Below are 13,482 nucleotides of genomic sequence, written 5' to 3'. Positions count from 1 at the left end.
CAGATGGAGAACAAGTGGTACAGTACAGTAGTAGTCAAACAAACAAGCAATGGAGATGAATCCATGTAAACATCACTGGATCTCAGAGGCATCCTGGATACAATGGCTTTCAAAAAGCCTGAATAGACTGAATTCCGCAAAACAAAATCACAGCAGCAAAGTGCAGTCACCATTACATTGCACAACATACCTTCTGAAAAGTAGACAGCAGCAGAATACAGGGACCTGAAAGTGTAATTATTTTACCATAACCCCAAATTAAAACTGCAGATTTTGCTGTGTAGACAAAACCCAAGTTACCGCTAAGGACATCATAGTAGATGCAATGCAGGAGAAATAGCAAGTACCGTAGTGTACCGTAGAGTACCAGTAGTCAGTAGTCACCATTAATAATGTTGCCACTCAGATTGCCTCCCACATGCACACACTGCAAAGAACCATACCGTTTTAACCACTTCACACACACTGAAGGACCGTGAGTGAAGTAGTCTACGTACAGTACATACTTTACACAGATAACGTAATCATCCGAAGCCACTGTCTGAATGAGCATTTTGCACTCGGACATTTGACATTAGAAGCATCCTGTGAGTGCTGTCTGGAGTTCAGTAAACAAATTGAACAATTTTCAGCACTTATCTAAAAAGCATGGGAGATCACAATGCGTGCTGGGTTGTTGTACCTCCCCTCAACACAGTGTGCGTAGATTTGCAAATATTTTTTCATATTTGGCACGGGTTACCTGTGCACTATCACAGTTGCCTCAGGGCGACATGCGACCCATCTAGCCAGTGATGTATATCAGACCAGGTACCCATATATGGAGATCCATGTACTGTATATGGAGAAATGCTGTGAGAGCCCAAACATATGCTTACTCAGTTATTCGTTATGTGAAAGTCCTATGATGTCTATGAAATCTGCCATCATACCCTTTTATGTCCATACATGGAGATCCCTGCCTGTAGAACCAGCCGTTAGTGTGGTATATGGCCGATGTGGCCTCCATATATGGGCATTCCCATATGACGTCCTGTTAGATATGGGATTAATATTGATGACATCAGGGAACTCCATATATGGGCATAAAGGGGATTCTGTTAGTGTGACATCACAGTGAAGGCAGAGCGTGATGTCAGAGCGGCAAACCGATCAATCCATGCCTCGACCACCCGCTTCTTCCAAACAGCCATAAGAACTCAGTACCCCACTCCCTCTCCCCCTCAACGTCACTAAATGGTTGTCTGTCTTGTTCTTGTTGGTTCTTGTTGATTCTGTGTTTTTATTGCTGGAAGTGGTAATGGTGAAAATGTCTTCATGTGTATTATGTCTTGTTCCTTGTCTCGTGTCAGAGCTGAAAGAAACATTCTGTACTGAAACGAAATACCACCAACCTGGTTGTGTGGCAATAAAAGTAACTTGAACTTGATGACATTGATGACAGACAACTCCTCTTCAACACACCAGTGACTGAAGGCCTCACACAGCTCTTACCTTGACGTCCACATGGGCCATGAGGACAGCGAAGTTGGTCAGATGGGTGCACGAGCACGTGGTGTGCGTCCGGTTGGTGCCAAGCAGGCGGCAGTCTTGGGTGGACCAGAACCCAGTCATGGTCCGCTTCGAGTAACTCCAGAACGAACAATTGGGGTTGAAGTTTTCCTCGGATTGCTGCGTGAAGGTAAACAATAATGCAATAATTAGCGTGCACAAATCATACACAACAACGTTAATGGGAGGGGGGGAAAAGAAGAGTGCAAGTTGACTCTTGTTGCAGTTGTTTGAGTCTGACCACAGCCGGGTTAAATAGAGGCGGATGAAGTTAATTCCAGTTAATCTTGCTGCTTCAAAACGGTCTGATTTCACCTTCCTGTTTACAGAGAAAGTCTTTATAATAGAGGCTTATTCTTTACATCGCAACATTAATACCATGATTAAGAGAAAGTGTGCGTGCGTGCGTGCGTGCGTGCGTGCGTGCGTAAAGGGAGACTGACATTTCATACAGCATTAAACAGAACTAGAAAAATATTGTTCCTTCGAAACAATTGTGGGCTCGCTTCAAGCCAGAAAACAATGGCTATAAAAGTACAAAATGTCAAGATCGCAGGCAGTGCTCTCTTTGACGTTACTGACGTCAAAGATTGGTCCATTTTGTTCCAAAAATGTGTTGTGCAAAAGTTGACCGGCTGGTGGCGCTATAACAGGCCAATGTAAGAAGGGTGGTATCTGTTCCTTGACCTATTGGGAATGTGCTTGCAAGATTTCACGCCCATTGCAGGCTGTGTTCATGATTTGAGGTGTTTTTGGCTTTGGCCACTTTATCGCTGCTTGCAGCTATATTCATTATTATTATTTTTTTTGTGTGTGTGCACTTCATAGGCATATTAGATAAAGGTCCCTAGATTGTGTGTAGAATGTTTCATGCAAATTGCAAAAAAAAAATCCTAACGGGTTTAAGCATTTCACAAACTGCTCAAAATGATATAGCGCCCCCCTTTGGCCAATTGGGGTAAGATTGGTTTTAGTGATATTTGGACTAACACTCTACATCTTTGCCAAATGCCATGAACATGTTACTTTGCATGTATGATTTAGAGGCTGAAGAATAATTTGCATAAAACTGCAATATTCATTGAATTTATTTAAAAAAGCATGTTTCAATTTTAAAGAAATCCGATCTTACAGATCTTTAGATATCGGTCCAAAGTTCACATAAAAAAAGTTTTGTGCACGAGGAGCGAAAATTCCATAATAAAGCGGGTTTACGCGTTTTACAAACTGCTCAAAATGGCGGAAAATCTAAGGGCGGAGCTTACTTAACAACGACACAGATGTCTTCCGCTTGAGTCAAAGCACGCGTGTAACAAGTTGCATGTCTTCAAACGAAACGAGTCATGACTTATGCCCGTTTGAAGTTTGGATTTTCAAACGCTTCGTATAGCGCCCCCCTTTGGCCGATTGGAATAAAATTGGTTTCAGTGATACTTTGACTAACCCTCTACATCTTTGCCAAATGCCATGAACGTGTAACTTTGCATGTATGATTTAGAGGCTGAAGAATAATTTGCATAAAACTGCAATATTGATTGAATTATTAAACATTTATATTTCACTTTAAAAGAAATCCGCCGAGACTAGTTTGACCGTATTGGTCCAAAGTTCCTGTGAAAAATGTTTCGTGCGCGTCACGCAAAAATGCCAGGAGATAGATTTTGACTGTTTTTCATATAATTCCAAATTTTGGGGGATCTAAAGGTCAGAGGTCAAAAGTCAGAGCGTAAAAGTTGTTCGGCATGAGGAGACGCATACGTGTATACAGGTTTCATGGCTGTACGTATAACAGAGCATGAGCTCTACCTGTTCAAAGTTCGCACTTTCGAAGGCTTCCTACAGCGCCACCATTTGGCCGATTGCTTTAGAAAATAATAGCACACGTCGCCACTATAGGCTGAACACATTGATGTTTTTATTTTCATTTTCTCACTAAGTATGTAGGAGTTGAAAGCGGACAAAGTATTGAGGAGAACTTGATATGCTTAGTATAGAAATAATGACAATATCTAGAGTGTGCTCGCCTTACAGGCGAGCCCACTAATAATGGCTGCAAGTTTTTTTTCTATCTCTTTCATTTCCACTGTGTGAGGATGCAACCGTCAAACCACCTTCCTGCTATCTCATTGTCCATTCTGTAACAGTCACTCAAAAGGCAGATAGTGGTACTGTAACTAATAGGAACGCTGCTGATGAAAACCTCTCTCATCTTGGAGCACCCTGGTGTGTCACCGAGTAAGAGCACATACCATCAGGGGTGTCGCACCAAATTCTGGGCCCTGGGTACAACGATTCACTGTGGGCCCCCCATGAATGTTCTTCATATAGGGGGGAGGGAGTTTAACTCATTTAGACTGGGAACACATTATTTTGTGCTTTAACAATTGAAAAATAGCAGATATACAAGCTCACAGCGTGGCACTGGGTGCAGCGCTGCGAGCTTGTAGATTTGCTATTTTGGAAAAATCTTGTTTTAAAAAAAAACAACTGTGTTTCTATGTCAGTGGTGCTCAAACTTTTTTGAAGGACCCCCAAAATGATATGTATTTGGCCTCGGACCCCCATCTCAAAATATTTAGTTCCAGGGACCCCCCAGAAGCAGAATTTGAGTTACAAATGTTCGCTTAAAAATACATATATTCAACACTTTTTCACGCCCTTTCAAAAATAGCAGATCTACAGTACAAGCTCGCAGCGCGGCACTCTGTGCCGTGCTGTGAGCTTGTATAGCTGCTATTTTTCAATAGCTAAAGTATAAAACAATTCCAGGCCCCTCCACCTTGGGCCCTAGTAACTCAGTCCCACTTTTCCCCCCCTTATGACGCCACTGACTGAGTAAGAGCACATACCATATCAATAATAAGGCGGTTAATAGTCCTTCTCGCCAATCCGACCCGAGGCACTTTACTGCATGTTATGCCCCTCTCTCTCTCCTGCCCTTCCCGTCTCTCCGTTCACCGTGTCCATCCCAAGTAAAGCATAAAATTGATAAAAAATCTTGAGCCACACATTGTCTCCCATGCCTCCAAGGTTAGAGGCACCTGCGGTCTCACTGTATTAAACTGCGGGGACTGCTGGTTTTCTGGAGTATCACAATTAACGGCAGGGGTAATTAGTCAAAGGTTTATCCTCTGTGAATGAAAATTTGCCGCTGATTGAGTTTACCCTTCACACCGCGAACCTGGCCAGTTCCTATACCGATATTCCTCGGCATGCCGACAAGATGACCCCTCTGTCCCATTAATGACTTTAATTAGTCCCATTAAGTGCTGAAAGCAAGGAAGCGAAACAATAACCAGAGGACAGACACTATCCCAAAAGACCAGTGATCCAAAACGCTGCGTCTGGAGAGAGGGGGGCTAATTGTGAGGAGCAAGTGGAAATAATAACCGACCCCTCCGTACAGTCGATTCCACATATAGTCGTTGTCGGGTGAAAACCTTGTATGGCCAAAACCGGTCGTTTTGCATTTATCATTTTAGAAATGATTTCAACTAGTGAAAACAGCCGATCTACACGCACACAACACCTCGCACCGCGAAGCGCTCTGTGCTTGTAGATCTGCTGTTTTCACTACTTTTGTGCGACGGCCTTGTATGATGAAGCAGGGCTTTACTTTGCGAAAGAACGGACAAATTTGAAACTTGGAGATACGAGGTTTCCACCCGACGACGACGATATTCCATGTTCCTTTTGAAGGGCGCACTCCATTGCCAAAGTGCACCGGATGCACCTGGGCCAGTAGGGATAATATCTTTATTCACTCAGATCCAAAGTGGCATATATGCATGCACTCAGCACTTCTGCAGTACTCCATGTAACAAGGGTCAACGGCGCGCGCACAAAAACTGTATTGAGGATGTTTTTATGTTTATGGCCCACTGCTGGCATACTGGAATTATAACTCTGCGGTCCTTTACCTCCTCTCCGAAATACGCTCTTGCACATATAAGGAGCCCCAGAATGCGTACGCTCTTTCAAAAAGGCAGCTGCTTTATTTAGATTAGTCCATCTGGGCACGTAAGGGCTATGAAAACTGCAGAGCCCCAACGTTATACTTACAATAAAATTGCTGAACCGCCTGTCCAAATCAACAAATTATACTTAACGCTGGTACAGGAAATAACTGTCTCCACATCCTCCAGACATTTTTTATTTAAATAAAAAGCCAAAGCAAACTTTTACCTGTCAGTATAATTTTCCATTTCCTATCTTTCTATTTTCTTTTGTTCTTCCTTAATTTAAAATTGTAATGCAACCGTTGTTTCCTTTGAGCTACCTCCCATATCGTCACTGTCGGGCAAAAACCTTGTATCTCCAAGTTTTCAATGTGTACGTTCTTCTTTCGCAAGTAATGCCCTGCTTCATCATGCAAGGCCGTCGCACAAAAGTAGGGAAAACAGCAGATCTACACTGTGCTTGTAGATCGGCTGTTTTCACTAGTTTAAATCATTTTTTTAATGATAAATGCAAAACGAACGGTTTTGGACATACCGTAATTGCCGGACTATAAGCCGCTGCTTTTTTCCCATGTTTTGAACCCTGCGGCTTATACAACGGTGCGGCTTATATAACGATTTTTCCAGCTAACGGCCAGTTAGTTCGTTTTACAATGGTCTTTAACAAGGATTTATATATAGATTTATACAGCTAACGGCCACCAGGGGCGCTCTAGCGGGAAGCAGGAGGGACACCTGCGGCTTATAGTCCGGTGCGGCTTATATATGTAAACATTTGTTTTTTTCCCCAAATTTAGCTGGTGCGGCTTATATTCAGGTGCGGCTTATAGTCCAGCAATTACGGGTACAAGGTTTTCACCCGACAACGACGATATGCAAGTCCTGCTGCAATCCTCTAATGGATGATCGATGTCTCGCTTCTGGTGTCCTTTATAGACAAAATGGCCACGCTTCAAAAGGTGAGGTTAAAGGAATACTTCAAACTCTCATTGATTACTCTGTGAGAGTTGTTCTGAAGTTTATATTATTCTTTTATATAGTTTTGCGGTGTTCTCCTATAACCTATATTGGATTATTGACAAAAACAGACATCTCCATAAATTCAAGGCTTCGTGAGGTGAGTAATTGATATAAAACTCAATAAAAGAGCTCTTCAGAGCACAGGTCTCCGCCAGGTCATGCAGGTTATTGTGGCCTCCTGGTGGCCCTATAATAGGCCAATGTGAAGTCTTCTTAGGCCTTTCACAGCGATCGAACGCTGCATTCATGATTTCAGGTATTTTGTTCCAAATATATGTTTTGCAAAGATGTAACTGCTGGTAGCGTAGCGCTATATCAGACCAATGTGAAAGGGGTGGCATTTGTTCCTCAGCCTAGTGGGAATGTGCATGCAAAATTTCACAGAAAGTTCACACTGCGTTCATGATTTGAGGCATTTTGTTGAAAACTGATCAATTCCGTAAACTTTGAAAGGCAATCTTAGCCAATCATTTTGGGGTGAAGTATTCCTTTAACATAATGGAGTTGACCAGTGGGGGGGGGGGGGGGGGGGGGGGCTGGTATCGCAGCTCAACACTGCCTCCCCGCAACCCCAAGGGAAGATAAATATACAACTAATCTTCAACTGTAATCTACAACTGTCTTCTAGGCTCTTCTTTATTTGCTCAAAATAATCAACAAAGCGAGCAACTATGAACCCCCCCACTATTGAGATATTTGTTTTCCACTGGCATCTGTTCTTTCAACTACACTTCTAAACATTAGCTTCCTTTCTCCGCTTCGGGTCTTGTGTTTTTGTGGATTTAAGGTGCGCTTAAGCGGCAGAGAAACTTATAAAGGAGATTTCTGAAAGCCGAGCATGGCTTTGGAGTTATTCCAAGAAATGTGGTGTGCAGAGTTTGTTTGTGCATGCACACGTTCCTGTCTGCCTGAATGTGGGTAGGGTGCGTGTTTGTCTGTGACAAAAGACGCTTTCCTTTTTGACTTTGGGGTGTCTGTGTACTAGGGCATTCACGAATAGTGATTTTTAGTATTCGAATTATTCTAGCTCAAAGTATTCGAATAGTCGAATATTCGACAGGACTGTCAAATATTAAGTAAGCAAGAGGCGAACATTGTGAAAATAGCCGATCTACATGCATGTAGATCGGCTATTTTCACAAAATGTATCTGCGGAACAGAGTCACATTAAATGTAATACCTACAATTCCAAGTGCTTGTCAGGGTGGTGGTCCCCAGTTCATATAATTATGTTTATTTTGGGGGTCACGGCCTAAAAAGGTTTGAGAACCCCTGGTATAGAGCACTAACAAATTCATCCACCAGGGGCATTGACAACTCATTCTTATGACTTCCTATCTAGCCAAGCTTTATAAACTATATATTTTTAAAGAAAAAAAGAAAAAAAAAAGAAAAAAAAAAAGTGAATATTCGACTTTGGTGAACAACGTCGAATAGTGACTTTGATATTCTAATATTCTAATATTCTAATATTTGGTGAATGCCCAACTGTGTACCTGCAGATGCTTGATGGTGAAGATGACTGGGTCCGATAAGTAGACTTTGTTAGAATCCTTGTTGATGGCGGCTGTGACGACCGGAGAGTTGACAATGACAGAGTAGTTGGTGGCCAAGGCCTCGCTGCCCAGCTTCATGCTGGCGTTGTCAGTGGACAGGTAAGCTCCGATGTGTTTGTACAGCACAAACGCAATCCGGATCTCTCCTGCAGAGGGGACAAAGGAGGGACAAACCATTTGATAAGATTGGTTGTTTGCAGCCTGAACACATAGGGCAGGGTTACCCAATTAGTTTTCCCCAAGGGCCGAATTATGTCTAGGGTACCAAGCCGAGGGCCACAACATTGCAGGGGGCGGGGGCGGCGTTCCCACTACTCCAGTGACAGTTCAGATATCGTCGTTGTCGGGTGAAAATCTTGTATGTCCAAAACCGTTCGTTTTGCATTTATCATTTTAAAATGTATTTAAACTAGTGAAAACAGCAGATCTACAAGCACACAATGCCTCGCACCCACTACTTTTGTGCGACGGCCTTGTATGATTTGCGAAAGAACGTACACATTTGGAGATACGAGGTTTCCACTCGACAACGACGATATACTAGTGTTGTTGCTGCTCACCATTATTACAGGGGTTGGTGGGGGCCAGACAGTAACCCCCCGCGGGCCGCAAATGGCCCGCGGGCCGCCTATTGGGGAACCCTGACATAGGTGAAAAAATAAAAATCTGACAACGGCAAGGCAAGTTCATTCTTATAGCATTGTCTGCCTCTAAAGTGTCACAAAGGTTTCATCATTTTTAATGAGAACCAGCCATGTAATTCGGCATCGGCGAAGTGCCGTTATCACTCCCGTTCTGAAGCTCTGACAAAGGCAGACATTTTCTCATTCTCCTCACTCTCTTCCTGCCGCTTGCGTTTGCTTTCTTTCCCATCTCTCACTTTTTCAGCACAGATGTGAGAGAAAAGAACCCCTCCCCCCGCCGTGCCTGAGATCACTCTCCGAGATGAAAATACAATCATTTGTACACTACAGTTGGAGATGACGAAGAAAAATCAGCCAGCCAGCCCCGCTACATAATGATCTGCCTGGGCTCAGATGGGCCCAGTCTTAGTAATCCAGTGGAGAGGTAGTCACAGACTCAGAAATCTCTGCCTACTGAAACAAAATGGTGAAATCTCATTTCAATGCGTTATCGAACAGCAGAGGAAACCGGAGCTAGCCCACTGCTTTGAAAACCAACCCTGATAGCGTCCCAAGATGAAGGACCATCATTAAGTATTTTTTATTTATTTCTGAATTCCTTCCACCCAGCCCATTCATTGGATTCAGTTTCAGATCATAAACTCAGCACAAAAAGAAAGGAAACCTGACTTCGGTCCCAGCAGAACAGTATTGCAAGCCATTTTGGGAACATTTTGGTCGGCGCTACCCACACGCTTGGCTGTGTAGCTCATGCCCCATGTACCTCGTTGTAAAGGTGACAAATCAACGATAATAATTATATGAAACACAATACAATTTGGTATTATTAAAGGGGAGATATAATGGACCAAATTCAAGTTTCCTTTCTTTTTGTGCTGAGTTTAGCTACGCAAGTCTAGTGGAGAGGTAGCGAGTTCAACTTGTTTCTGAGCCGGATTATGACGCCTGGAAGTCTTCTTGGCTCATGATGATAGCCATGTATTGTGTGTAACAGGCCTCGTTTACAGTTAAAGGGCAAAGCTTAAATGCGACTAATTCCACAAACAAGCTAGGCCCCTCCATTCTTAAGTATGGAGCAGAAAAGGCCCTGTACAGTAGCGATGTGCAGAAAACCAAAGTCGTTGTGCAGAAAGCCTAAACAAATCATTTTTTTTCTCTTCCTAAATATCACAGAAGAGAGAACAATATAATATATTATATGGTTAAAACACTTGACAAAGACAATTTCATTATACAAGTATGTAAATAAAAGTATGTAATGTTTTGGCACAGGCAGAGGCCATGTTAAAGATAGTGTAAGTGATATTTTTTGGTTTAAAAGGTCAAACTTTATATTCTCATAATAATCATTGCTATAAGGTGTAAACATCTACATTACTTAATTTACAATGTACAAGGTATAATTTGTCAACTGAATTTCTCTGCAATGTTATTAATTGCCGAATGTTAATAATAATGTTATTAATTGCCGAATGTTAATAATAATAATAGATGCTATTCCTCCCGCGAGGGAAATTCAGTATTTTCAGCCCAAACCCAGCTGGTTTGCTGCCCTCAAGGAGCGCATGAGCAATTAGGAGTTAAGAGTCCAATTGCTCAGGGACACACAACGACATTGCTACCCTGGCCTGGAATCGAACCTGGGACAACCAGGGGCTCTGGTTCCCCAGGCGGGCTCCCTAACCATTCAGCTATGCCGCCCCCCATGTTATGCTGCGCTCTGAAAGTACAGCAATAACAAGAGTGTTCGGGTCAGGGCTGCTTCCAGGACGTGAATACTCACCGTTTCTCCCATGCTGTTTCAAGGTGTTGGCGGAGAGGAGGATGGAGTTGCCTTGGCCTCCCGTTTGTGGAAACCTCAGGTCAGGCAGAGTTCCATCTGTGCTCATCCTGGCCACCTCCAGCTCTGCACACACAAACACACACAACCAGAAAGATAATATATGGGAGTGCAGTCAATAAAAAGTGTGTTATCTGACATACTGTAGGCCTGTGCAAGCATCATTTCATGTGCAAGCACTGCAGTTTATTTGAATATTTGGCGGTAAAGTAGGAGGAAGACAGTCGCGGATTTAATGGTTATTATGAACATATGCCGAAAAATTTGAAATCAATAAAGAAATCCTACAGAATATGACAGAATATTAGATATCCTACAGAACCTCTTTCTGCTTCACAGTACGAGCCTGTAAACTCCTCTCCGATTCCAAAAAGCCTTTCTACAACTGTAATTGATTCCATTAATCAGCGCAGTTCCCTGGGTGTGCTAAATGAAGTAGATCCCTTCTTGATTCATGCAGCTTTGAGGGATCGCATCCCTCTCGGCTCCCTGACCTGCGGTCGTGGGGGTTAGCAGTGCTGCTACTGTATATGAATCTTTCATTGAGCATGGGGGAAGAATTCAGGTAGAAGTAGAGACACACACACACACACACACACACACACACACACACACACACACACACACACACAGAAACAGGGTAAAAGACAGAGAGCTGTTGGCTGGGGCAGGTGGTAACGGAGGCTAGCCTCCCCAAATGTACTGCTGGCTCGGTGCATAGATTAGATTTTAGATATACAGCAGATAACTAGATAACTATGTCTGGATTATGGCGTGTCACTGTCGCTGCAGCCACCACAATAAAACAATACAACAAGCATATGCAGGGTTCATGCAATCCGCGCCACGTCTGGTGTAAATGGTATGATTGGGATTGGAGCTTTCCAAACAATTTCTACCCTGAATCACCTGCTACCTGCATGCCTTACACGTGTCATTGAGGAGCGATGCACTGGGATTGGGAGGTAAGGCTAGCTGGGAATCCGAACCACGCTCACTTCATTTGGGAGACAAAAAGCAGTCAGTGTGTATCAAGTACGTGCAACCGGTGGCCTCGCAGGGCACACACCACACGTTATTGAAAACAACAACACTGACGAAACAGATCGATAGACAGACAGACGAAGATCGACAACTTTAGCTGCTTTTCGAGTTGTTGTAAATAGAAATAGACAGACGGACAGGCGGGCAGACAGACAGAGCTTCCGATGCGCATGCAGCCGATCCTGGTGCTGCGGCAGTACAATAGTTGGTCAAATATTTGCCTTCCCAAACATCAGGCTCACTGGCCACCTATGGCCAACTTGGCACACCTTTTCAACCTCCTAGTCGACGACGGCAAAGGCAGATGCTTTTCTTTGCACTCTGAGGAGAGAGGCCTTTCATTTCAAGGAACTCTTTTCTGGAGGGAAAGAGCGAGAGATGCGCGGAGGAGATGGAGATGAATGAGCGGGCCGCTGCCGCAGCTTAACAGCTGTTGTGTCTGAAGCTGAGCTCCTAATTTATGGTTCAAAGACTCCGGCGTCATGCGGCAGGAGAAAATGAGCTGCTGATAGGAGGCGAGCGAAAAGATGCACTCGTTCCGTCACAGATAACGGCTTGATACGACTGAGCTTCATAAAAGAACAGCCGAGTGTGCTTCAAACTCAAGCATAGGTGAGGTGACCCATGTGATTGACGACTAGGTATTCCCACAGTAAATGTCACGTTGATTTCCAAACCGCTGAGATTAAGTAATTCGCTATGCAGTTTGAATGCAATCCACGGCAAGCCAGAAAGAGAAGAATGGAAACACGAAATGGCACAGAAAAAGCTACACGGTAGGATCCAGAGTGATCACAGAACGAGGCTTTATACTATAAGCACATGTCAATAATCAAGAGTGACGATTTTACTCTGCATAACCTCATTTGTCCAGTTGATATCAAGGCTAGTGCCTCAACAAATCTACTAAAAGAGATTTCCCACTAGCCACTACACCATAGAACGAATCAGTGAGCCATTAATAACTGTGCCATTTGCGTTTGCAAACGGTTTGGTTCTGTTTGGCACAGAAAGTTCCAAGCCATGGCCAGTCAGCATGCTTGCCTAACTGTGCTCACCGGGGCCAAACAGATCCGTTGAGAGGGCTTAATCGGTGATCGGTAAGGACAGTAGTACTGTACCCGAGTACATTTATTGAGACTCACTACTTTACTTGACAGATATTGTAATTTTGACTCCTCTAAATTTCTAGGAAAAAGTAGGCTACATTATAAGCACAGGCAATTCCGGGGAAATGTTTAAATTTCAATACAGCAATGCATTGCTATTAAAAATGTAAATTACTTTGAAATTTGTACTGCATTTGTATTTTGTAAAGCATGTACTTTGGAATACTTGAGCAGTTTTAAAAGCAAGTACTCCAGTACTTAAACTCATTTACAAATTTGACTGAGAAACCTGTAGTGGAGTAATATTTGACCAGGAGTATCTATACTTTGACTCAAGTACAGGGGTTGAGTAGGCCTACTTTGTCCACCACTGGGCTTAATGACGTAGGTATTCAATTATGGGTTTTAGACCCTGCTGTGGGAAAGCACTCTGAGAGAGTCAACACAAAAGGCAGCTCCAATTACCAACATTATCCACAATTTACAACAGCGTGGCAGAAATGTGTTTACTGCTTAGCAGCGGCTGAAATGTTGACCTGGAGCTCATTCTAGTATCTTTTGACCAGACCCTTAATTAGATGAAGAGTTAGATGAACGTGTATGTGGGTTGAGATTAATCTAACCACTCTTTTCTCTCTTTCTTTGTCACATGGACATTGTCACATGCGCACATACAACAGGTCTCTTTCCTGGGGCTACTTTTGCCATTCCATGAAATACCAAGGTTTAAGCACTTAAACCCTCTAGTCTAGTAGAATC

General features: G+C 43.2%; 1 protein-coding gene across 1 annotated transcript in view; it reads right to left on the bottom strand.

Moving 5' to 3' along the window:
• Positions 1 to 13,482, bottom strand: part of LOC308298713 (adhesion G protein-coupled receptor L3) — a gene marked incomplete at both ends in the record, with an annotated part of 264,755 nt that overhangs the window by 66,596 nt on the left and 184,677 nt on the right. Inside the window, 3 exons of the mRNA XM_080742365.1 lie at positions 1,495 to 1,671; positions 8,027 to 8,232; positions 10,514 to 10,636. Coding sequence (XP_080598491.1) covers positions 1,495 to 1,671; positions 8,027 to 8,232; positions 10,514 to 10,636 — 506 coding nt within the window. The remainder of the gene's footprint in view (positions 1 to 1,494; positions 1,672 to 8,026; positions 8,233 to 10,513; positions 10,637 to 13,482) is intronic.

The sequence above is a fragment of the Nannobrachium achirus genome (genome assembly GCF_963921795.1).
Source record: "Nannobrachium achirus genome assembly, chromosome: 14".
Classification (NCBI taxonomy): domain Eukaryota; kingdom Metazoa; phylum Chordata; class Actinopteri; order Myctophiformes; family Myctophidae; genus Nannobrachium; species Nannobrachium achirus.
Note: the sequence above shows the minus strand (reverse complement) of the source record. Positions and strands in the feature narration are given on the sequence as shown.